Below are 23,199 nucleotides of genomic sequence, written 5' to 3' on the forward strand. Positions count from 1 at the left end.
ATTCAGGAGCTCGCAGTGCTCTGCCAAGGCAGCTGTGTGCACTCCTCTTGCAGGGATCACTTGAGTCTATTAAGGTCTTTGTTTGCACAGGAAGCTGGTGTCGAAAGAGTCTTGAGGGACCTGAGGATTTTCCGCATTTTTGAGGGCACCAATGATATCCTTCGCTTGTTTGTGGCACTGACGGGCATTGAGGTAAGGGGCTCTCTGTGGGCAAATACCTCCCCTTAAAGGCCTTGGCATTTTCCGGCACAGAGCGAGCATTGCACGGCCCAGCTGGGAGAGGGGGCCAGGAATCTGCCCTGCGACTAGGAGCAGAGTCCCTGCACTGCTCCAGTGCCTCCAGCAACAGCCTTTCCACGCAGTGCGGAGGGAGCCAGGGTGGGGTGCGGGCAGGGCTATGCCTCTGCCCCACACTGGCCCGCTGGGCTGGCTGGATGCAGGGGGGAGCACTCAGGCTGGTGCAGCTGGCTCTGAAGGGATTCTAGTGGAGTCAGCTATGAACCCTGCAGCCATAGTGCAGCCTCCTCACACCACCCGCAGCGCAGAGCGTTAGCCGCTGCTGCTGAAAGCCCTCTCCAGAATCGCGTGGGAGGGTAACGTATGGGCTGTAGAGATGGGCCTGAATCAAATGTGCTCAGATCCGAACAGTCCCAGCACTGGGGGTTGAATCTAAACCCAGATCCAGATCCACGCTTCATAGCTGGAGGGAGCCGTATGAAATTGGCTGAACCAAACCCTCCGTCCAAACACCCGAAGCTGTGACAGGAGGGGCTGGGTGGGGGGTTGGGCCAGGGATGGGCAGGGGGATGTTTTGGAATTTGGAACCTGATTGAATTTTGTGGCAAAAGTCCATTGCTGATGGTATGGGCCAAATTCTGCACTCCATTGACTTCAGTAATAACAATCGTACCCAGCTCTTGTGCTGCTCCCATGTGGAGGGGTAAATAGCACTTCCTTATTCACGTTCTCCACACCAGCCGTGATATTAGAGACCTCTACCATATTTCCCCTTCGTCATCTCTTTCCCAAGATGGACAGTCCCGGTCTTTTCAGTCTCCCCTCATAGGTGTTCTATAACCATAGTCATTTTTGTTTCCCTTCTCTTTACTTTTCCCAATTCTAATTTATCTTTTTTGAGATGGGACGACCAGAACTGCACGCAGTATTCAAGATGTGGGCGTACCATGGCATAGGCGCCGACTTCTACTGGCGCCGGTGGGTACTTGACCCCGCTCTGCCCCCGGCCCCACCTCGACTCCACCCCTGCCCCACCCCCTCCCCCATTCCAGCCCCTTCCCCAAAGTCCCCGCCCCAACTTCGCCCCCTCCCTGCCCCTATTCCGACTCCTTCCCCAAATCCCCACCCCCGCCCCGCTTCTTCCCCCTCCCTTGCTTGCTACAGCTGTTTGGCGGTGGCAAGCGCTGGGAGGTAGGTGGAGCAGCGGGGACACGGCACGCTCAGGGGAGGAGGCAGAAGTGTCTTATTCTCTTATTTCTGTCTTATTATGTATCCTTTTCCTAATGGTTCCTAAAATTCTGGTCGCTTTTTTGACTGCCGCTGCGCATTGAGCAAATGTCTTCATAGAACTATCCATAATGACTCCAACATATTTCTTGAGTGGTCACAGCTGATTTAGACGCTCTCATTTTGTATGTGTACTTGGGATTATGTTTTCCGGTGTGTATTACTTTGCGCTTATAAGCATTGAATTTCATCTGCCATTTTGTTGCCCAGTCACACAGTTCTGTGAGATCCCTCTGTAACTCTTCACTGTCTGCTTTGGACTTAAATATCTTGAGTAATTTAGACGTATTGGAGCATAAGCTTTCGTGGGTGAATACCCACTTCATCAGATGTATGACAAAGTGGGTATTCACCCACGCAAGCTTAAGCTCCAATATTTCTGTTAGTCTATAAGGTGCCACAGGACCCTTTGCTGCTTTTACAGATCCAGACTAGCACGGCTACCCCTCTGATACTTGAGTAATTTAGTATCAAATGGAAACCTTGCCACCTCCTTTGTTCACTCCCTTTTCCAGATCACTTATAAATATGTTGAACAGCTCTAGTCCCAGTACAGATCCCTAGGGGACCCCACTATTTACCTCTCTACACTGTGAAAACTGACCGTTTATTCCTACTCTGTGTTTCCTATCTTTTAAGTAGTTACTGATCCATGAGAGAACTTTCCCTCTTATCCCATGACTGCTTACTTTGCTTAAGAGCCTTTAGTGTGAGATCTTGTCAAAGGCTTTCTGAAAGCCCAAGTACACTATATCTACTAGATCACCCTTGTCCTCATGCTTGTTGACACCCTCAAAGAATTCTAAGAGGTTGGTGAGGCAGGATTTCCCTTTACAACAGCTGTGTTGCCTCTTTGCCAAAATATTGTGTTTATCTTTGTGTCTGATAATTCTGTTCTTTACTATAGTTTCAACCAGTTTGCCTGGTACGGAAGTCAGGCTATCCAGCCTGTAATTGCCACGATCTCCTCTGGAGCCTTTTAAAAATAAACTGTGTTATATTAGCTACCTTCCAGTCATCTGGTACAAAGTCTGATTTAAATTACAGGTTGCATACCACAGTTAGTAGTTCTGCAATTTTGTATTTGACTTTCTATACAACTCTTGGGTGAATACCACTTGGTCCGGGTGACTCGTCACTGGTTGATTTATCAGTTTGTTTCAAAACCCCCTCGCTTGACACCTCCATCTGGGACAGGTCCTCAGATCCGTCACCCATCTTAGACACATTCCCATCCCAATTTTTAATGCTGTAGACTTTGTTCTCTTCTGCAGTGAATGGAGCCCCCTTGTTGGGGGTGCTGTATATACAAACACTTAGGTGGATGGACAGAAATCTGGGTACCATGTAATGTTGTAATGCAGAAATGATTCTTCATAAATCCTTCATGAATCCAAGCAATCTGTTCCACTGAGCTAAGGCCCTGAAATATGGTTTAGTTGCAGAAAATAAGGTGGTAGATTTTCATATTTCGCTACTGCAGGGGTTCTCAAACTTTTGTACTGGTGACCCCTTTCACCTAGCAAGCATCTGAGTGCGACCTCCCTTATAAATTAAAAACACTTTTTTATATATTTAACACTATTATAAATGCTGGATGCAAAGCGGGGTTTGGGGTGGAGGCTGACAGCTTGTGCCCCCGCCCCCCCCATAATAACCTTGTGTCCCCCTGAGGGGTCCCGACCCCCAGTTTGAGAACCCCTGTGCTACTGTATAGTTAACCCAGAGATGCCCGGCACAACTCGGAACCTGCTGTATCAATCCCCTGAGGCTCATCCTGAGCATGTCCCTTTGCAGGGGTAGCCCTAAGAGTGTGTGTAATTAAATTCCTTTAATCATTTTTAAAACATTTTCAGTATGCTGGGGTCCAGTTAAAGAATCTGCGAACAACTGTCATGAATCCATCAGGGAAAACTGAGACCATCCTAAAAGATATTGGGATGAGAGCAAAGCGGTAAGCAGCACAGAGAACCTGTTACAGTTTGCCTGTCAGTTACAGTGGTGTAAAATAACATGCTGCTTCTACTGGCAGGGCGATGGAATAATGTTTCTGTATGGCGGGAGTGCAGAGAGCCGTTGAACCAAACTGTAAACCCTGTAAACGATGAAGCCTGCAAACTGTAAACCCTGTAAACGATGAAGCCTGCAAACTGTAAACCCTGTCTATGATGAACACCACTTCAAGCCAGGGGGTGCAGTAGCACCCCTCCACCCTTAGTCCCAGCCCCTCTGGTCCTGAGAGCATGCAGTGAAATCAGAAGTGATGCTTGCGATGCCAGAGCAGAGGCTTAATAGTGAGCCAGTCTTCCAGCACGGAACCAGGGGCGCTGTGACACTGATGGTGCCTCCTTTCAGACCAGCTGTAAAACCAAATTCCTGAGCATTTGTGGTCATAAGGATCCTATAGCTAGGGTGCCCAGGTGCCTGGTTTTCGACTGGAAAGTCCGGTTGAAAAGGGGGCCTGACAGTGTCCGGTCAGATCTACTGACCAGACACCCAAAGACCAGTTTCTGCGAGTGGGAGAGGCGAGAAGGCACTGGTTCATCACCTGCTCCAGCCCTTACTCAGCCAGGATCTCCTCCTACCTTCGTCAGGCAGCTGCAGCCCTAGGCCCCAGCTCTGCAGGCAAGTCCCTCCTGACCCAGGCGGTGGGGGGTTGGAGGGAAAAAGCAGTGAGCAACAGGTGGGAGGGGTAAGAGGAGTGGACAGAGGCAGGGCCTCAGCGGAAGAGGTGGGGGAGGTGTGAGGGCTTAGGGGAAGAGGTGGAGCAAGGGTGGGGCTTTGGGAGGAATGGGCGGGGCAGGGGTGGGGCCTTAGGGGGGATGGGGAGAGGCAGGGGAGGTTCCAGCACTCCTGCTGAAGTGTCTGTTTTTTAAATATTACCAAGTTGGCAACCTTCCTGTGATTGGTTCCCTCTGGGGTGCCACTTGGAACTGGGATACCACTGAGCTCGCCAGTCCCACCAGCCTGCGTTTCCCTTACTCTGTGCTGCTGTGACAGGGTCTCAAGCCCCCTTCCATCACACACACACATGGCTGCAGCTTCACACAGGTGCTGGGATCAGTTCTGCATGGGAAAACTCAGCTAAGGAATTGCCCAGCACTCAAGTGCACACCCCCTTTGGAGTGTAAACCCAAAATTGTGTCGTCTTGCACTGCAGAGAGAACTACAGAGCATAAGCTCATTGAAATTCGCTCCCTCCCTCAAAGTGGAGGAAGATATGCACAGCCTTTTGTCCCCCTGTTATGAATTCCACAGACTGGTTTTAGAGAAAACAAAAGCAAGTTATTAACTACAAAAGATAGATTTTAAGTGATTATAAGTGATAGCAAACAGATCAAAGCAGATTACTTTCGTAAATAAACAAAAACTGCAAACTAGATGGGTAAGATATAAATTAGCAAATTCTCACCCTGAGTGATAAACCGGCTGGAAGATTCTCAAGGTACAAGCTGCCTTGGCTTTCCCAGGTTTTCATACACAGGCTAAAAATCCTTCTAGCCTGGGACCATCACTTCCCACAGTTCAGTCCTTGCCCCTCAGGTGTTTCCAGGTGTTGCAGGGAGAGTGAGGTACCTTTGTGATGTCATTTCCCCCTTTTATATCTCCTTCCCACTTGCTGGAAAGTTCTTTTGCTGTGACTTGGGTCAGACAGTTCCCACTGTGTCTCTGAGAGGTTTTTGTTGTACACAGTTCCTGGGTGTGCCTGCAAGGGTGGGGGAGATGGGGGATACCAGCGAACGGATGACACTCAGGCCTGAAAACAGCAAGCTATGCTTTACTGAAGGAAGAAGTTACGCTCCAATCTGCGCGGGGAGTCCCTAGGGCATGCAGAGGGGCTGCAGGGGACTCTCGCTGTTCGGGAGAGCTGACCAGGCAGGACTCCGCTGGGAGCAAGTCCTCTGCAGTGTTATATTCTCTGTGCTTATCTCGGGGTTACATAGGGTCAACAGCTGGTTACGTTCTTACATGTATGATTTATGCTTGTTATATAAACTGACTTGTTTACAGGCAAAAAATATGCTGAGCTATGCTAAGATATATATTTTGGCAGGGTCTGTCGGACAAAGGTAATTGAAACTGCCTGCCTCCTCCGCTTACATTCAGTCATGTACGTGATCCGCCACTTAGCTCCTCGCCAATCTTCCGCAACTTTGCCTCTACACTGGGGTAATCCTGGTGCTCCTGTTCACACTGGGGTAATCCTGGTGCTTGTGTGCATTTCCTCAACAAGCCATTAACCTTGTTTGGCCATTTTACTGTTGTACCTGAAAGGCTGCTTGTGGGTGTGTTCAACCTCAGAACAGGTTTGAGTAACACACACAGAGCCAAACTTCATAACTTCACATACGATGATAGCATGTACAATCCAACGAGATATTACTGTCTAGCAGATCCAGACTTTTAGAATGATACCTCACAAGACATACTTTGTACAAAACATATCCTAATTACATGACAGTGGTGAATATTGAGGTGTCAGGGTGTCACACCTGCCTATAGCCCTTTTTGCAAGAGTTGGGGTCAGGGACGGCAAAGCCTTCCCAAAAGTGGGGGACTAGGCCCCTTGCCCCTCTATGGCTCCATCCTTTGCCCCTGAGGCCCCATCCCCAGCCAAGCTGGAAGCCAGAGCTCGTCCAGGAAGCTGAGGACCCTCCACCTACCCGGGGTGGGAGAGCCCAAGAGCTGTTCCCAGCCTGTGTCCCCACCCCCAGGGCAGGTGGAGGATCTGTGTCTCCCACATGGCTGCCCGGGCTCCAGCTGCCAGCCTGGCCCCCCCAGTTCCAGCGCACCTGGTTGGGGTGTTAGACCAGGTGGTCTGGCCAAGTGTCCATTTAAGTGTTCACACTTTGCTACCTCAGTGGGAGTTTTGCAAGGTCAGACCTAATGTCCTGTGCCCAGAATGGTGCGCATGGTACGTCACATGCGTCATGTGATAAAGGTGGGAGGAAATTGTTCATGTAGAAAGGCTGATCTTGGTATGGGCACTTCCTGGAGATCGGGCACTGCCGGGTTTAGCTGCAGTTGTTTGAACTCAAACTCTTTTATGGTAGGAGTGAACCTTAGAAATGAGTTGTTGAAATAAGCTGACCAGATGTCCCAGTTTTATAGGGACAGTCCCGATTTGTGGGTCTTTTTCTTATATAGGCTCCTATTACCCCGCGCCCCTTATCTCGACTTTTCACACTTGCTGTCTGGTCACCCTATGTTGAAATGATACTGGGCCAAATTCATCCCTGCTTTACCTCCAGCTCCAGGGTATGTCTGCACTAGGAACCTGGCAGCATCAATAAAGACACTTACTACAGTGACACAAGGGGTTCTTCACTCTCTGTAGTAAATCCAGCTCCCCAACAGGTGGTAACTAGGTCGATGGAAGAATTTCACCTAGCGCTGTCTGCACCAGGCTTAGGTCGGCTTAGCTACATCGCATAGGGTGTGAATTTTTCACTGCCCATAGTGATGTAGTAAAGCGAACCTAACTTTGTAGTGCAAAATAGTCCCCAGTGACTGCCATGCAGTTGCTCCTGGATGAGCTGCTGCGTTGTGTTTTAAACCCTTTGTCCTTTCATTTTTTTGCTCATCTCTTTTCTCCCTTTGCAGTAAAGTTGGGATTCCCACTGGCTTGTCTCTGGAGGGAATCGTTCACCCAGGCCTAGACAACAGTGCATACCTGGTAAGGGAATTCTTTCTGAAAGATTTATTTCTCAGAGCCTGACCCTGCAGCTGTTGGAGTCATTGGTAAACCTGCTGTCATCTCCAGTGCTGCAGGGCCTGACCCTTAAATTGTCTGTCGTATTATGAGATCTGAATTATTTTGTACGTTTCTTGCATTTTTAGCCTTAAAGCAAATAATTTTCATGACAGCATCTACTCACCAATGATGACGTTTTTGTGATTCACAGCATTCATCTAGCATCTGCTTTAGACGAAGTTCATGCAAGGAATGTTTCTGTAGCCTACAGTTAGGAATGAACCTGGAAGCCTGTGTTTTAAATGAAGTGTTAGCTCTTTAAAAAGTCTTTGCTAAATATGAACTTTCAAGATTCAGACTGAAACATCATTTTCACGTTTAAAATACCATTGCCCAGCTGTCATTTCACTCTTTCAGATTTGTCAATCTGATTTGTCAGATTTGTTGTCTCTGGCACAATAATAATAATTTACATTTTTAGTAGCATTTGGCATCAGCAGATCTCTAAGCACATTCCATCACTCACAGTGTTAGAGAGGGACACACATGGATGGACATGCACACACAAATGGCCACACATGAATGTGAACACGGATACACACACACTCTCTCTCTCTCTCTCTCTCTCTCTGTTTTCTTGTAGGGGCTGTACTTTCTCCTGGGGGTTTTGCTTTACTTCATTCTTGTTGTTTTCCCTTCATCTAAGATAAATTGTGGGCAAAGCGCACATGGAGACCCACAAGACAAAGCTGCCAGTACAGGAGACAAGCGTCCCCACGTACTGCCAGGGGGGCTGGAACAATTTGTATAGTGGGGGTGCTGAGAGCCATTGAACCAAACTGCAAACCCTCTATATAATCGAATCCACTTCAAGCCGGGGGGTGGAGCAGCACCCCCAGCACCCCTAGTTCCAGCACCGATGCATACTGCCCTGCCAAAGTGATTGAGCTGTGCCCTTGCGGGGCGAGATGGCCATTCTGTCTCCATGGCCCATTCATTTACAGGCCTCACTGCTGAGCATATCCCCAAGGGCCCAGTTGTGATGGTGGTTTCTGGTCTGCGGAGGACCCCAAACCCTCAGCAGCTCTCCTGGGACCCTGGGATCCTATGTCACCGGCAGAGCTAGGGTTCTCCCTAGCTGGTTCCTGAGCACCAGCTCCCCAGCCCCACCCTGCTCTCTGAGTTTCAGTGACACCCAGAGGGCCAGTCCCCAGTGCCCGCCTGGGTGTTTTGTGTTGCTCAGGCAGCATAAAGCACAGGGGCTGCTCCGGGGGCAACTGGGGAATCCCCTGGCCAAGAGAATCCTTGGGTGTTGTAGAGCAGCTGCAGCTGGCTTCAGACCGCGTGCTCCCAGCCCTCATGGTATGGAGGCAGGGCAGGAGCGCCTTGTGCTCCAGCAATCCCCAGCTGATAGAGTGGCCCCAGGAGGCCAGTCCTGCCAGTGGAAGTTGGGGCAGCCTTGAGGCTGCTCAAAGTCATGCCAAGGGCTGAATCAGCTCCAAGCTTGGGGCTGGAAAGTGGCTTAGTGCCTATTCGCGTCCAGGTCCGAACACAGCGCAACTGGTCCCCAGGATCCAGCCCAGTGCCCTGTGCTGGACGCGCTTTTCCCAGCGCTGCTCCCTGATCCCCAGAGGCACCCACCCACCCAGCAGTGGTTGCTGAAAGTTACAGCTGTCTTGGAAAGGAAATGAACTGTTCTTCTGTGTCCATGTAAAGGTGACGAGGGCCATTGACCTGTTTGGTGAAGCTATTGAGAGCCTCCTGCTGAAGTACGGCGAGAAGGTGAAAGGTGGGTGCCTCTGTGGCTGCTGTCAGCCTGCTTCTAACCAGCCATCAGATGACGTTAAACGACATTCCACCATTTGGCCTGTCGTAAAACCCATCACTGGGGCACCGAGCCAGGGCCCAGGGTGTGCTCCCAGAGCAGCACTTCTGTCACCTCCTGCAACGCTCTCTTCTCTCCCCTTCATCCTCTCCCCATTTCCCCTATGAATTCCTTCCCGCGTCACGCTCCTTGCTCTGCCCACCGCACCTCTCTCTGAATACAGACCTAGGTGGTGTGCGTCCATCCCTTGGGGATCGATATGGGTCTCCTCACTGCGGCACGTCGGGGTGAAAGCTCCCCCCGTGCCAGCCTGGAGCGTCGCTGGGCTGCAGGACTGCAGTGCAGCTGGGGTGTCCGCATGGCCCTGTGTACCTGCTCTGCATCCAAAGCCCCACAAAGCTCCGCAGGCCAAGGTCTGTGTGTAGCACCAGCATCATGCAGCCCTGATCCTGATGGTCTCCCAGGGCTCCTGAACAGCTGTACGTGAGTCGTATCCTGCCCTCAGTGTGCCCATGACATTTCATTAACACCCAGGGGAGCTGAGTGCGCAGAGGCAGGATCCAACAGGGGCACCAGAAGTGATTGACCGATGGGTCTGGCTGGTTTGTTTAATTCGTTGGGGGCTGGGGCCGCACTGTAGGGTGCTGCTGAGCATTTGGCTCAGGAAAACGCTCCAGTCTGCGTGTTAGAGCCAACCAGCCCAGTGAGCGCCCTGTGCCAGGCTCCGGCGGCATCACCCCCCTCCCAGGGTCTCCAGTCAGTGGGTGGGTCCTTGTAGCAGTTTCTGGCCTGCCAATGTATCTGCGCGGTGAGAGCCGGTTCACTGGCTTCCGTGCAAGTGCTGCGGAACTGCTGTTAGTTTTCACTAGCATAACACGTGCGTGTGCACGCATGCCCCGTCTCACCAACGTCTCTTCTCCCAGACGAACAGTTTCATCTGAAACGCGTGGCCGACGCTGCCATTGACATCTATGGCATGGCTGTGGTGATCTCCAGGTACGTGTGGCTAGCAGAGGAGAGCGAGTGCTTGGGAACGCCGTTCCTGGCCTGGCTGCCCTCTGACCCTCCCAGGCTGCGGAAGGCGCTTGTGGGCACTTGGTGCTTGTGTAGACTTGTCCCTGCCCCAATAGCTTGTCTGCCACAGCAGCCAGTGCAGAGCGAGTGGCGGTAGGAGAGCGCCTGACACACGTGGGAATTTCTGTGCACATCGAATGGGCTCATCCCTGTAGCACCTGGGAAGCCAAACAAAACCGAGTGAGATCCTATGTCCCTCGAAAGCCAGGACTGTGCCTTTGCTCACCCAGTCCGGGCGTCTCTAATACAGGGTCAGATCCAGCCGCTGGTGTCGGGGTGAGCATGGTGGGAATGAGTGGGACATGCCACAGCTGCTCGTTCTCCAGGGAAGGGCTCCAGGGAAGCAGGGGAGTCCAATCCTGTCCTCTGGAACCTGGTCGCTTTGGGGCGATGCTCTATGGCTGGGCTTGTTCCGCTTTCCTGCTCCAACCCGTTCTGACAAGTGCATTTTCTGCGCTCACAAAGTCCTTTGTCCCTGTGGCCCCTCCCTCGTGGCCACCGTCTTGTCTCCGCAGGGCCAGCCGCTCTCTGTCTCTGGGACAACCCACCGCTGAGCACGAGAAGCTCTTGTGTCAAACGTGGAGCCACGAGGTAGGCTACAGGCGGCTGAGGGGCCGGGTTTGGTTCACTCGCTGTGGCAGGCTTATGGGCTTGTCAACAAGCCAGCCTGTGAGCTTGCTGCCAGTCTCTGCAAGAGAGCCCTGCATGGTCAGTGTGCGTGCCCTGGGCCCCACACACGCCCTGAGGGCTCCGCCCCCCGTGCATCCTGGGCATGCCCTGGGCCTCCCCCACACACCCTGGGCCCCTGCATGAGAGCTCCACATGCCCCCCCCGTGTGCCATGAGTGCCTCTCTGCATGCCCTGAGCTCCCCCATGCACACCCTGTATGAGAGCCCCGCGTGGACCCCTGGGCACCTTTCCACGTGCTCTCTGTGTGCCCAAAGGCCCTCCCCCCTGCATGCCTTGGGCACCCTGCACGAGAGCCCTGCATGCCCTCCATGTGCCCAGCACCCATGTACAATATGCTGCCTCTGCCCCCATGGCCTCAGTGCGGGCTACGTGAGGAGTGTTGATCTGACATATGGCTTGTGCAGGGAGAGAGGTGTTGATCTGCCGTGCGGTCTGTGCTGGGCCGTGGCTATGTCAGGGGTGTTGATCTGCCGTGCGGTCTGTGCTGGGCCGTGGCTACGTCAGGGGTGTTGATCTGCCGCGTGGTCTGTGCGGGGCCGTGGCTACGTCAGGGGCGTTGATCTGCCGCGCGGTCTGTGCTGGGCCGTGGCTATGTCAGGGGTGTTGATCTGCCGCGCGGTCTGTGCTGGGCCGTGGCTATGTCAGGGGTGTTGATCTGCCGTGCGGTCTGTGCTGGGCCGTGGCTATGTCTACGTGAGGGGCGTTGATCTGCCACGTGTTCTGTGCGGGGCCGTGGCTACGTGCGGGGGTGTTGATCTGCCGCGTGGTCTGTGCGGGGACGTGGCTACGTGAGGAGCGTTGATCTGCCGCGCGGTCTGTGCGGGGACGTGGCTACGTGAGGGGCGTTGATCTGCCGCGTGGTCTGTGCGGGGACGTGGCTACGTGAGGGGCGTTGATCTGCCGTGCGGTCTGTGCGGGGACGTGGCTACGTGAGGGGCGTTGATCTGCCACGTGTTCTGTGCGGGGCCGTGGCTACGTGCGGGGGTGTTGATCTGCCGCGCGGTCTGTGCGGGGCCGTGGCTACGTGAGGGGCGTTGATCTGCCACGTGTTCTGTGCGGGGACGTGGCTACGTGTGGGGCGTTGATCTGCCGCGCGGTCTGTGCGGGGCCGTGGCTACGTGAGGGGCGTTGATCTGCCGCGCGGTCTGTGCGGGGCCGTGGCTACGTGAGGGGCGTTGATCTGCCGCGAGGTCTGTGCGGGGCCGGGGTTACGTGAGGGGCGTTGATCTGCCGCGTGGTCTGTGCGGGGCCGTGGCTACGTGAGGGGCGTTGATCTGCCGCGCGGTCTGTGCGGGGCCGTGGCTACGTGAGGGGCGTTGATCTGCCGCGCGGTCTGTGCGGGGCCATGGCTACGTGTGGGGCGTTGATCTGCCACGTGGTCTGTGCGGGGCTGTGACTACGTGAGGGGCGTTGATCTGCCGCGTGGTCTGTGCGGGGCCGAGGCTACGTGAGGGGCGTTGATCTGCCGCGTGGTCTGTGCGGGGCCATGGCTACGTGTGGGGCGTTGATCTGCCACGTGGTCTGTGCGGGGCTGTGACTACGTGAGGGGCGTTGATCTGCCGCGTGGTCTGTGCGGGGCCGAGGCTACGTGAGGGGCGTTGATCTGCCGCGCGGTCTGTGTGGGGCCGAGGCTACGTGAGGGGCGTTGATCTGCCGCGCGGTCTGTGCGGGGACGTGGCTACGTGAGGAGCGTTGATCTGCCGCGTGGTCTGTGCGGGGCCATGGCTACGTGTGGGGCGTTGATCTGCCACGTGGTCTGTGCGGGGCTGTGACTACGTGAGGGGCGTTGATCTGCCGCGTGGTCTGTGCGGGGCCGTGGCTACGTGAGGGGCGTTGATCTGCCGCGTGGTCTGTGCGGGGCCGTGGCTACGTGCTGGGGTGTTGATCAGCCGCGTGGTCTGTGTGGGGCCGTGGCTACGTGAGGGGCGTTGATCTGCCGCGTGGTCTGTGCGGGGACGTGGCTACGTGAGGGGCGTTGATCTGCCACGTGTTCTGTGCGGGGCCGTGGCTACGTGCGGGGGTGTTGATCTGCCGCGCGGTCTGTGCGGGGCCGTGGCTACGTGAGGGGCGTTGATCTGCCGCGCGGTCTGTGCGGGGCCGAGGCTACGTGAGGGGCGTTGATCTGCCGCGCGGTCTGTGCGGGGACGTGGCTACGTGTGGGGCGTTGATCTGCCACGTGGTCTGTGCGGGGCTGTGACTACGTGAGGGGCGTTGATCTGCCGCGTGGTCTGTGCGGGGCCGAGGCTACGTGAGGGGCGTTGATCTGCCGCGCGGTCTGTGTGGGGCCGAGGCTACGTGAGGGGCGTTGATCTGCCGCGCGGTCTGTGCGGGGACGTGGCTACGTGAGGAGCGTTGATCTGCCGCGTGGTCTGTGCGGGGCCATGGCTACGTGTGGGGCGTTGATCTGCCACGTGGTCTGTGCGGGGCTGTGACTACGTGAGGGGCGTTGATCTGCCGCGTGGTCTGTGCGGGGCCGTGGCTACGTGAGGGGCGTTGATCTGCCGCGTGGTCTGTGCGGGGACGTGGCTACGTGCTGGGGTGTTGATCAGCCGCGTGGTCTGTGTGGGGCCGTGGCTACGTGAGGGGCGTTGATCTGCCGCGTGGTCTGTGCGGGGCCGTGGCTACGTGAGGAGCGTTGATCTGCCGCGTGGTCTGTGCGGGGCCATGGCTACGTGTGGGGCGTTGATCTGCCGCGCGGTCTGTGCGGGGACGTGGCTACGTGTGGGGCGTTGATCTGCCGCGCGGTCTGTGCGGGGACGTGGCTACGTGTGGGGCGTTGATCTGCCGCGCGGTCTGTGCGGGGACGTGGCTACGTGAGGGGCGTTGATCTGCCGCGCGGTCTGTGCGGGGACGTGGCTACGTGTGGGGCGTTGATCTGCCGCGCGGTCTGTGCGGGGACGTGGCTACGTGAGGGGCGTTGATCTGCCGCGAGGTCTGTGCGGGGCCGTAGCTACGTGAGGGGTGTTGATCTGCCACGTGGTCTGTGCGGGGCTGTGGCTACGTGAGGGGCGTTGATCTGCCACGTGTTCTGTGCGGGGCCGTGGCTACGTGCGGGGGTGTTGATCTGCCGCGTGGTCTGTGCGGGGCCGTGGCTACGTGAGGAGCGTTGATCTGCCGCGTGGTCTGTGCGGGGCCGTGGCTACGTGAGGAGCGTTGATCTGCCGCATGGTCTGTGCGGGGCCGTGGCTACGTGAGGAGCGTTGATCTGCCGCGTGGTCTGTGCGGGGCCGTGCCTATGTGAGGGGTGTTGATCTGCCACGTGGTCTGTGCGGGGCTGTGGCTACGTGAGGGGCGTTGATCTGCCACGTGGTCTGTGTGGGGCTGTGACTACGTGAGGGGCGTTGATCTGCCACGTGGTCTGTGCGGGGCCGGGGCTACGTGAGGGGCGTTGATCTGCCACGTGGTCTGTGCGGGGCTGTGACTACGTGAGGGGCGTTGATCTGCCGCGTGGTCTGTGTGGGGCCGTGGCTACGTGAGGGGCGTTGATCTGCCGCGTGGTCTGTGCGGGGCCGTGGCTACGTGCTGGGGTGTTGATCTGCCGCGTGGTCTGTGTGGGGCCGTGGCTACGTGCTGGGTGTTGATCTGCCGTGTGGTCTGTGCGGGGCTGTGGCTACGTGAGGGGCGTTGATCTGCCACGTGTTCTGTGCGGGGCCGTGGCTACGTGCGGGGGTGTTGATCTGCCGCGTGGTCTGTGCGGGGCCGTGGCTACGTGAGGAGCGTTGATCTGCCGCGTGGTCTGTGCGGGGCCGTGCCTATGTGAGGGGTGTTGATCTGCCACGTGGTCTGTGCGAGGCTGTGGCTACGTGAGGGGCGTTCATCTGCCGCGTGGTCTGTGCGGGGCCGTGGCTACGTGAGGAGCGTTGATCTGCCGCGTGGTCTGTGCGGGGCCGTGGCTACGTGTGGGGTGTTGATCTGCCGCGTGGTCTGTGCGGGGCCGTGGTTACGTGAGGGGCGTTGATCTGCCACGCGGTCTGTGCGGGGCCGTGGCTACGTGAGGGGCGTTGATCTGCCGCGAGGTCTGTGCGGGGCCGTAGCTACGTGAGGGGCGTTGATCTGCCGCGCGGTCTGTGCGGGGACGTGGCTACGTGAGGGGCGTTGATCTGCCGCGCGGTCTGTGCGGGGACGTGGCTACGTGTGGGGCGTTGATCTGCCGCGCGGTCTGTGCGGGGACGTGGCTACGTGTGGGGCGTTGATCTGCCGCGCGGTCTGTGCGGGGCCGGGGCTACGTGAGGGGCGTTGATCTGCCGCGCGGTCTGTGCGGGGCCGTGGCTACGTGAGGGGCGTTGATCTGCCGCGCGGTCTGTGCGGGGCCGAGGCTACGTGAGGGGCGTTGATCTGCCGCGCGGTCTGTGCGGGGACGTGGCTACGTGTGGGGCGTTGATCTGCCGCGCGGTCTGTGCGGGGAGGTGGCTACGTGAGGGGCGTTGATCTGCCGCGAGGTCTGTGCGGGGCCGTGGCTACGTGAGGGGTGTTGATCTGCCATGTGGTCTGTGCGGGGCTGTGGCTACGTGAGGGGCGTTGATCTGCCGCGTGGTCTGTGCGGGGCCGTGGCTACGTCAGGGGTGTTGATCTGCTGCGTGGTCTGTGCGGGGCCGTGGCTACGTGCTGGGTGTTGATCTGCCGTGTGGTCTGTGCGGGGCTGTGGCTACGTGAGGGGCGTTGATCTGCCACGTGTTCTGTGCGGGGCCGTGGCTACGTGCGGGGGTGTTGATCTGCCGCGTGGTCTGTGCGGGGCCGTGGCTACGTGAGGAGCGTTGATCTGCCGCGTGGTCTGTGCGGGGCCGTGGCTACGTGAGGAGCGTTGATCTGCCGCATGGTCTGTGCGGGGCCGTGGCTACGTGAGGAGCGTTGATCTGCCGCGTGGTCTGTGCGGGGCCGTGCCTATGTGAGGGGTGTTGATCTGCCACGTGGTCTGTGCGGGGCTGTGGCTACGTGAGGGGCGTTGATCTGCCACGTGGTCTGTGTGGGGCTGTGACTACGTGAGGGGCGTTGATCTGCCACGTGGTCTGTGCGGGGCCGGGGCTACGTGAGGGGCGTTGATCTGCCACGTGGTCTGTGCGGGGCTGTGACTACGTGAGGGGCGTTGATCTGCCGCGTGGTCTGTGTGGGGCCGTGGCTACGTGAGGGGCGTTGATCTGCCGCGTGGTCTGTGCGGGGCCGTGGCTACGTGCTGGGGTGTTGATCTGCCGCGTGGTCTGTGTGGGGCCGTGGCTACGTGCTGGGTGTTGATCTGCCGTGTGGTCTGTGCGGGGCTGTGGCTACGTGAGGGGCGTTGATCTGCCACGTGTTCTGTGCGGGGCCGTGGCTACGTGCGGGGGTGTTGATCTGCCGCGTGGTCTGTGCGGGGCCGTGGCTACGTGAGGAGCGTTGATCTGCCGCGTGGTCTGTGCGGGGCCGTGCCTATGTGAGGGGTGTTGATCTGCCACGTGGTCTGTGCGGGGCCGTGGTTACGTGAGGGGCGTTGATCTGCCGCGTGGTCTGTGCGGGGCCGTGGCTACGTGCTGGGGTGTTGATCAGCCGCGTGGTCTGTGTTGGGCCGTGGCTACGTGAGGGGCGTTGATCTGCCGCGTGGTCTGTGCGGGGCCATGGCTACGTGTGGGGTGTTGATCTGCCGCGTGGTCTGTGTGGGGCCGTGGCTACGTGAGGAGCGTTGATCTGCCGTGTGGTCTGTGCGGGGCCGTGGCTACGTGTGGGGTGTTGATCTGCCGCGTGGTCTGTGCGGGGCCGTGGCTACGTGCTGGGGTGTTGATCAGCCGCGTGGTCTGTGCGGGGCCGTGGCTACGTGAGGGGCGTTGATCTGCCACGTGGTCTGTGCGGGGCCATGGCTACGTGTGGGGTGTTGATCTGCCGCGTGGTCTGTGTGGGGCCGTGGCTACGTGAGGAGCGTTGATCTGCCGTGTGGTCTGTGCGGGGCCGTGGCTACGTGTGGGGTGTTGATCTGCCGCGTGGTCTGTGCGGGGCCATGGTTACGTGAGGGGCGTTGATCTGCCACGTGGTCTGTGCGGGGCCGTGGCTACGTGTGGGGTGTTGATCTGCCGTGTGGTCTGTGCGGGGCCGTGGCTACGTGAGGGGCGTTGATCTGCCACGTGGTCTGTGCGGGGCCGTGGCTACGTGCGGGGGTGTTGATCTGCCGCGTGGTCTGTGCGGGGCCGTGGCTACGTGAGGGGCGTTGATCTGCCACGTGGTCTGTGCGGGGCCGTGGCTACGTGCGGGGGTGTTGATCTGCCGCGTGGTCTGTGCGGGGCCATGGCTACGTGTGGGGTGTTGATCTGCCGCGTGGTCTGTGCGGGGCCGTGGCTACTTGTGGGGTGTTGATCTGCTGCGTGGTCTGTGCGGGGCCGTGGCTACGTGTGGGGTGTTGATCTGCCGCGTGGTCTGTGCGGGGCCGTGGCTATGTGCTGGGTGTTGATCTGCCGTGTGGTCTGTGCGGGGCTGTGGCTACGTGAGGGGCGTTGATCTGCCACGTGGTCTGTGCGGGGCCGTGGCTACATGCGGGGGTGTTGATCTGCCGCGTGGTCTGTGCGGGGCCGTGGCTGCGCAGGGCTGTGGAGGTGTGTGTGCGGCGCTCTGTAGCACTGTTTGCCTGGCCTGCGTTCGAGCAGGAAGGTGCGGCCCGACGAGCTGGGAAGGCAGCAAGAGCAGAGGCCCAGATGCCTTTGCCCTGATCCTGCACTGCTGACGTCATTGGAAGCTTTACCCCGACTAGGCCAGTGATGGGTTAAGCCCTTCCTGCCTCGAGTAGCAAGTGGGCGGGAGGTGTGTGGCCCCCCGGCTTTCCTTGCAGACACCTACAGAACCCATGGAGGCTGGGCAGAGAGGGGAGGGGTGGGAGGGGTGGGCACACCGAGCCCCCGTGAGCTCAGGCAGTAAAGGGGGCAGAGCAGCAGAAGGAGGGGAGTGATGAGGAGGGAAGGCCCACAGCCTGGATGGGGGATTCCAGTGGGCTGCCCTTTTCCTCAGCTGTGTCCGCAACAGACCCTGGCCCTCTGGCTGGCTCGGTGCATGGGCTACACAGACAGAGTTCAGAGTGGAGTTTGCTGTCAGCATGTGCGTACTGGCCAAATGTCAGGCTTTGGCTGGCCAGCTCCACATGCTAGCACGTGGATCTCCACGTGACGTGGGCCCTCCTGGTGGCCAGGAGTGGAGATGGGCTGTTTCTGTAGCCTGGATGGCACAAATGGCCTGGCCCGGCACAGTTGTCTCCTGAGGCTGCCTGTGACCAAGATGGTGATTTCCTGCACTAGCCCTGGGAGACTGACTGAATTCATTGTCAGTCTCTTTGGGGTCCGTAGTTCAAGGAACGGTTTATGAATCCCTCTGAGCTGGGGTTGTATGTAAACCCTCCAGGGGTAGATGGGACAGAGGTGAGGCCTGGGGGATCCAGGGACGATAGTGAACAATGTACCAGAAAGGAGTGGACTCTTGGACCAAGAAATGGTAGGTGGATTTCCCAGGGAATGCCTAGGGAGAGGTGGATGCAAACTCCGCACCCTCAGTGTCATGGTTTGGGGTGCAGTTCAGATGTGTGACTGGTTGTGTCACCGCTTGGCCTGTAACCCCAAGGCCCTTAAACTGCTTTGCTACTGTTGCCACATGTCTGGACTCTGCGGCCAGCGGCCCTGCATGTCTGGGTGTTATGCAGCCCTGGGCCAGCAGCTCCAGCCGCCGGCTTGTTCTTCCACAGCCACACCCCAGTCTCCACCAGTGACCCCAGCACGCTCCCAGTCCCGAATTTCCCCCAGACCTTCTGCTCTGAAATGGCCAGCCCTATCTTGGGACGTTCAGAGGAGTAATCGGTCCATTGCTCCTTTAAAGAGACAAAAGCTGAGCAGTTTAACTGGAGTTAATAATCATGTCAAGGCAGACGTGGCACAGGGTTGGTTTAGAATAAAAGTGAAATAAGTTTATTTAATCAAAAAGAGAGGTTTGGTGTGAGTTCAGGTATCAGGGATACAGTCAGAAACGGCTACAAACAAAGACAAGTGGAAACATGCATCTACCAGGCCTAAACATAACCTAGCAAGATACAGTCTTTGTTCAAGATGGTTTCTCTCACCCCAGTCTCCTTTCCAGCTTTTTACTGGCTCGCCTGGCCAGGACCCATCCCAGATCAAATTGCTCGGTTTCTTTGTCTCCTTAAGGTGAAGGATACCATATAGGGTTGCCAACTTTCTAACTGCACAAAACTGAACAGCCTAGCCCCGCCCCTTCCCTGAGGCGCCCCCCTGCTCACTACATTCCCCCTCCCTCGGTGGCTCGCTCTCCCCCACCCTCACTCACTTTCACTGGGCTGGAGGGGGTTGGGGTGTGGGTGGGGGTGAGGGCTCTAACTGGGGGGTATGGGCTCTGGGGTGGGGCCAGAAATGAGGGGTTCAGGGTGCGGGAGGGGGCTCCACGCTGGGGCCGAGGGACTTGGAATGTGGGAGGGGGCTGCAGGTTGAGGCAGGGGGCTGGGGTGTGGGAGGGCATACAGGCTCTGGGCTGGGGGTGTGGGCTCTGGGCTCCGGCCGGGGATGAGGGGTTTGGGATGCATGAGGCTGGTGGGGGTGGGGATGAGGGATATGGAGTGCGGGAGAGAGCTGCAAGTTGAGGCAGGGGGTTGGGGTGTGGGAGGGGGTGAGGGCTATGGGCTGGGGATGAGGGGTTACGGGTGTGGGAGGGAGCTCTGGGCTGGGGCAGGGGGTTGGGGTGTGAGGGCTGTGGGATGGTGGTGCAGGCTCTAGGATGGGTCCAAGGATGAGGGGTTTGGGGTGCAGGAGAGGGCTCCAGGTTTGGGAGGACTCAGGGCTGAGGCAGGGGGTTGGGGCACGGGCTTACCTCCGGCAGCTCCCAGTCAGCGGTGCAGCAAGGGTGCTAAGGCAGGCTTCCTGCCTGTCCTGGCACTGCGGGCTGTGCTACGCCCTGGAAGCGGCCAGCAGCAGGTCCGGCTCCCAGGCGGAGGTACCCATGCGGCTCTGCGCGCTGCTCTCACCTGCAGACATCGCCCCTCCCCCCCACATCTCCCATTGGCCTGTTCCCAGCCAATGGGAGTGTGGAGCCAGTGGTCAGGGTGGGGGTAACATGCAGAGCCCTGTGGCCCCCCTGCCTAGGAGCCAGACCTGCTGGCCACTTCTGGAGCACAGTATGCTGCCAGAACAAGTAGGGACTAGCCTGCCTTAGCCGGGCAGCACTGTCTACTGGACTTTTAACGGCCTGGTCGGTGGTGCTGACTGGAGCCGCCAGGGTCCCTTTTCAGCCGGGTGTTCCAGACACCTGGTCACCCTAATACCGTACGTACCATGGAGGGGGAATACAGGTGGAGTTGCACTGACCTGTGACACTGGTTTCAGTTTCTCTGTCATTAGCGTCACTGTAACAGCTCAAGGTGTGAATTCTGGATCTCTGCCTGTCCAGCTCAGGGACCCTAGCTCCTGTCACAAGCATTGCACTGGCTGCAGGAGGTGACTGATCTCTGATACCAGAGCACCAAGGGGATTTCTGATCGAACGTACGTGTGGCTGCAGAATGATAGTGGCTACTTGTTGTATGCACATGGAGCCAGTCCTGAAAGCTTGGCCCACTGCATGTAAAATCACTCCCTCGATCTGACTGCACAAGAGTTACAGCATATGGTTTAATAACAAGTAAGTGACTGGGTGTTTCTTTGTCCAATGCAGGCATTTGAGCGAGTGAGAGAGAATCTCCGAGCAGTGAAATCGTCTACGTGGAATCAGTCCTTTGCTAACATGAAGCTAATATCTAATGCTGTTGTACGGAACCAAGGGATCCTAGCCGCACACCCACTGGGCTTCTGAACAGAAATGCTGCTTTGGTTGACAATGAGCAAAAGCTACAAATCAATCCTATTATATAGAGAAATATTACATGACACACAGTTGGCTTCTGTCTGTGAGAAAAGCCAACACTGTGCCACGGCGTCACTGCATGTGGGTTGCAGCGAGGGGCCGTGCGTCTGTCCCGCTTTCTGAGAACCCTGAGCACATGGACATAAAGGCCCCCCACTGTGGGTTGTTGGGGCAGCCTGCATGCATAGCAGCTCCCCGCCACTCCTCCATCCTGGTCAAGGAGATTAATTTGGGCCACATGGGTTCCAGCTGAGGGCAGGTTTTAACTGCCTCTTGCCTGGACTCTTCTAGCCTGCTCCAGGGGTCCCGCTGAGGCCTTTGCTGAGGGATAGAGAAGGTCACCCCAAGATGCACTGAGCCAAGGCTGCTAGGTCCCCCCATTGTGTCCGTGGTTCTCTGGGTGAAGGGGAGAGGATCCTGGCTAAGTCAGTGCACACAGACTCCTGGCCATCTCCCGGTCTTCTGCCTCGTGCATCACCGAGGGCTGCTGTAGGGTGAGCCTGGGGCTGTTGTGATCTTTGGCCGAGGGTTTTACTGACCCTGGCGCAGTGGACTGCGAGCTTCTCGCTGTCTTTACATGCCACGTGAGGTGAGCTCTGGTTTAGTGGGCTGGGATCTGGCTGCGGGAGGTGCTTTCTCCAGCCAGGGCTGCGTGCAGCGTGGGCCTGCACGGGCATGCTGGCTTTGGGGGTCAGTCTTGGTGACCGTCTCTCGGGGAGATGCTGCCAGCTGCCTGCAGCTCATGCAGAGATTAGATTCTGCCTGCTTGTGGGCTGGCGTCAAGGGGAGAGTCCAGGCAAGCAGCCCTCATCCCTGTAAACTCGGGGACTACCTTGGCAGGGCTAGCTCAGCTCGTGTGTGGTGGATGTGGGCCCCGGGGCTGGAAACGAAGGGGCTCGTGTTCTGGGAGGCCACGTTCTCCAGTGTCTGGTGGGCACATCCCTGCAGCTGTCAGCCTGCAGGCCTTAGGGGCACAGCCCAGTGACTCTGACGCACACGTCCCTTGGGGCATGTGCACTGGGGTTTGCTCACAGAGGGCTGCATGGTATCAGCGGTGGTAACGTTGTTGAGCACTGCTAAGAGGCTGCTGCATTTCCATGACGGCTGGGGCAAGCCCTGCTTCTGATGTGTGTTGAGGGCTTGGTCCTCTTTGGCTGAGGTGAGCTGTGCACCCAGGCCCAGGTGCCGGGAGCAGCTGGGGCTCTGGTGATCTAATTCAGCAGAGCTGATTTAGGTCAGATACTAATTAAAATACTTCATGAATACTACCATTAGAGAGACAGGGTGGGTGAGGTATGTCTTTTCCCTTCATTAGCGCTGTGTGGTTCCAGAGCTTGCCTCTCTCTCCAACAGACATTGGTCCAATAAAAGACAGTCCCTACCACATATCCTGGGAGTGACATGGTTACACCACCACAGCGTATCACCCTGACTGTGTGAAAACAGAAAGGGAGCTGCTGAAAGCAGGCAGCCCCCAGTGGGAGCTCAGCAAGGCTGACACTCCAGATCCAGTGAACCAAGAACACAAACCTGTTTCCTAATCAGGTCCCACACGTTGGGCTCTGTGCTCGGTGGGATGTTTCTCACTTGGACACTCATCCGCCTTTGTCTCCTCCACATTAAACAATCAAGCACGTATCATTTGGCAGATTTAAATGCTGTCTCAGCCAGGGCTGCAGTCTCCCCCGCTCCCTAGAGGAGCCCATCGAATCCGGACCCCTGACACGCAGCACTTCCCTTTGTCTCCCGTGCAGCTGAGCTGTTTGAATGCTGTGTGATTCAGAGGCTGGTGCAGCGTGAGTTGTAGATTCCACAGGCAAAGTCATACACACAGAGCTCGCTGGAAATGAGGCAGGCCCAGGTGCTGCAGCCAATGACACATTTGGGGGCGAGGGTGCTGTACAAAAAGGATTTTTGTGGAATGCCACAAATTATTCATCTTGCAGCAAACCCTTGTCCGTGTGCAGGCAGCATCCTGGAGGCTGGAGCATGCATGCATGGCCCAGATATGGCTTGGAAAGCAGCTGCTGTTCTAGCAGAGTGGAGCAGAACTCTGCTTTAACAATAGAGCAGCTGGCCCTAGAGCAAGGGCAACACACTCCCACAATCAGGGTGTCTCCCCTGCTCCCCATTGTGTCTCCTGTACATTTCCTTGCCACATGGGGGGGATGTGGAGCAACCTGGTGGGAGGTTGCATGCCCGTGGAAAGGCGTAGCAGAAGCCATGCCCCATGCTATGGGAAGCAGCACAGGATACGTGGGGGAAATAAATCAGTCCCATGATCCTGTCCTTCAGATTTTAGAAGGGCAGAGCCCCTAGGACGGCAAATAAGAGCAATGTCTGCAAAACAGGCTCAGCGCCTCTGAAAGATCAGCCCCAGCTCACGCGCTGAGCAGGATGGGCAGGTCTGGGTGAGAACCACGCGGGGGTGGAAGGGGGTGAGCCTAGCACTATGTGTCTTCCCAGCGCATACACACCTGGGCGCTGGGGAGCAGCCCAGGAAAGAAGCCAAGTGAAGCGGCTCTCGGGGCTTGTAGATGCAGGGT

General features: G+C 57.4%; 1 protein-coding gene across 3 annotated transcripts in view; it reads left to right on the top strand.

The window, feature by feature from the left end:
• Positions 1 to 22,041, top strand: part of LOC311525787 (very long-chain specific acyl-CoA dehydrogenase, mitochondrial-like) — a 54,872-nt gene extending 32,831 nt beyond the window's left edge. For all 3 annotated transcript variants that reach the window (XM_084638125.1, XM_084638123.1, XM_084638124.1), the window contains 7 exons: positions 91 to 192; positions 3,381 to 3,478; positions 7,129 to 7,201; positions 8,936 to 9,008; positions 9,968 to 10,040; positions 10,634 to 10,709; positions 20,465 to 22,041. In XM_084638125.1, the coding sequence (XP_084494251.1) occupies positions 91 to 192; positions 3,381 to 3,478; positions 7,129 to 7,201; positions 8,936 to 9,008; positions 9,968 to 10,040; positions 10,634 to 10,709; positions 20,465 to 20,602 (633 nt within the window). In that variant the 3' untranslated portion in view covers positions 20,603 to 22,041. The remainder of the gene's footprint in view (positions 1 to 90; positions 193 to 3,380; positions 3,479 to 7,128; positions 7,202 to 8,935; positions 9,009 to 9,967; positions 10,041 to 10,633; positions 10,710 to 20,464) is intronic.
• The last annotated feature ends 1,158 nt before the right edge of the window (positions 22,042 to 23,199 follow it).

This window comes from Lepidochelys olivacea (assembly GCF_965140295.1).
Source record: "Lepidochelys olivacea isolate rLepOli2 genome assembly, chromosome: 9".
NCBI lineage: Eukaryota > Metazoa > Chordata > Testudines > Cheloniidae > Lepidochelys > Lepidochelys olivacea.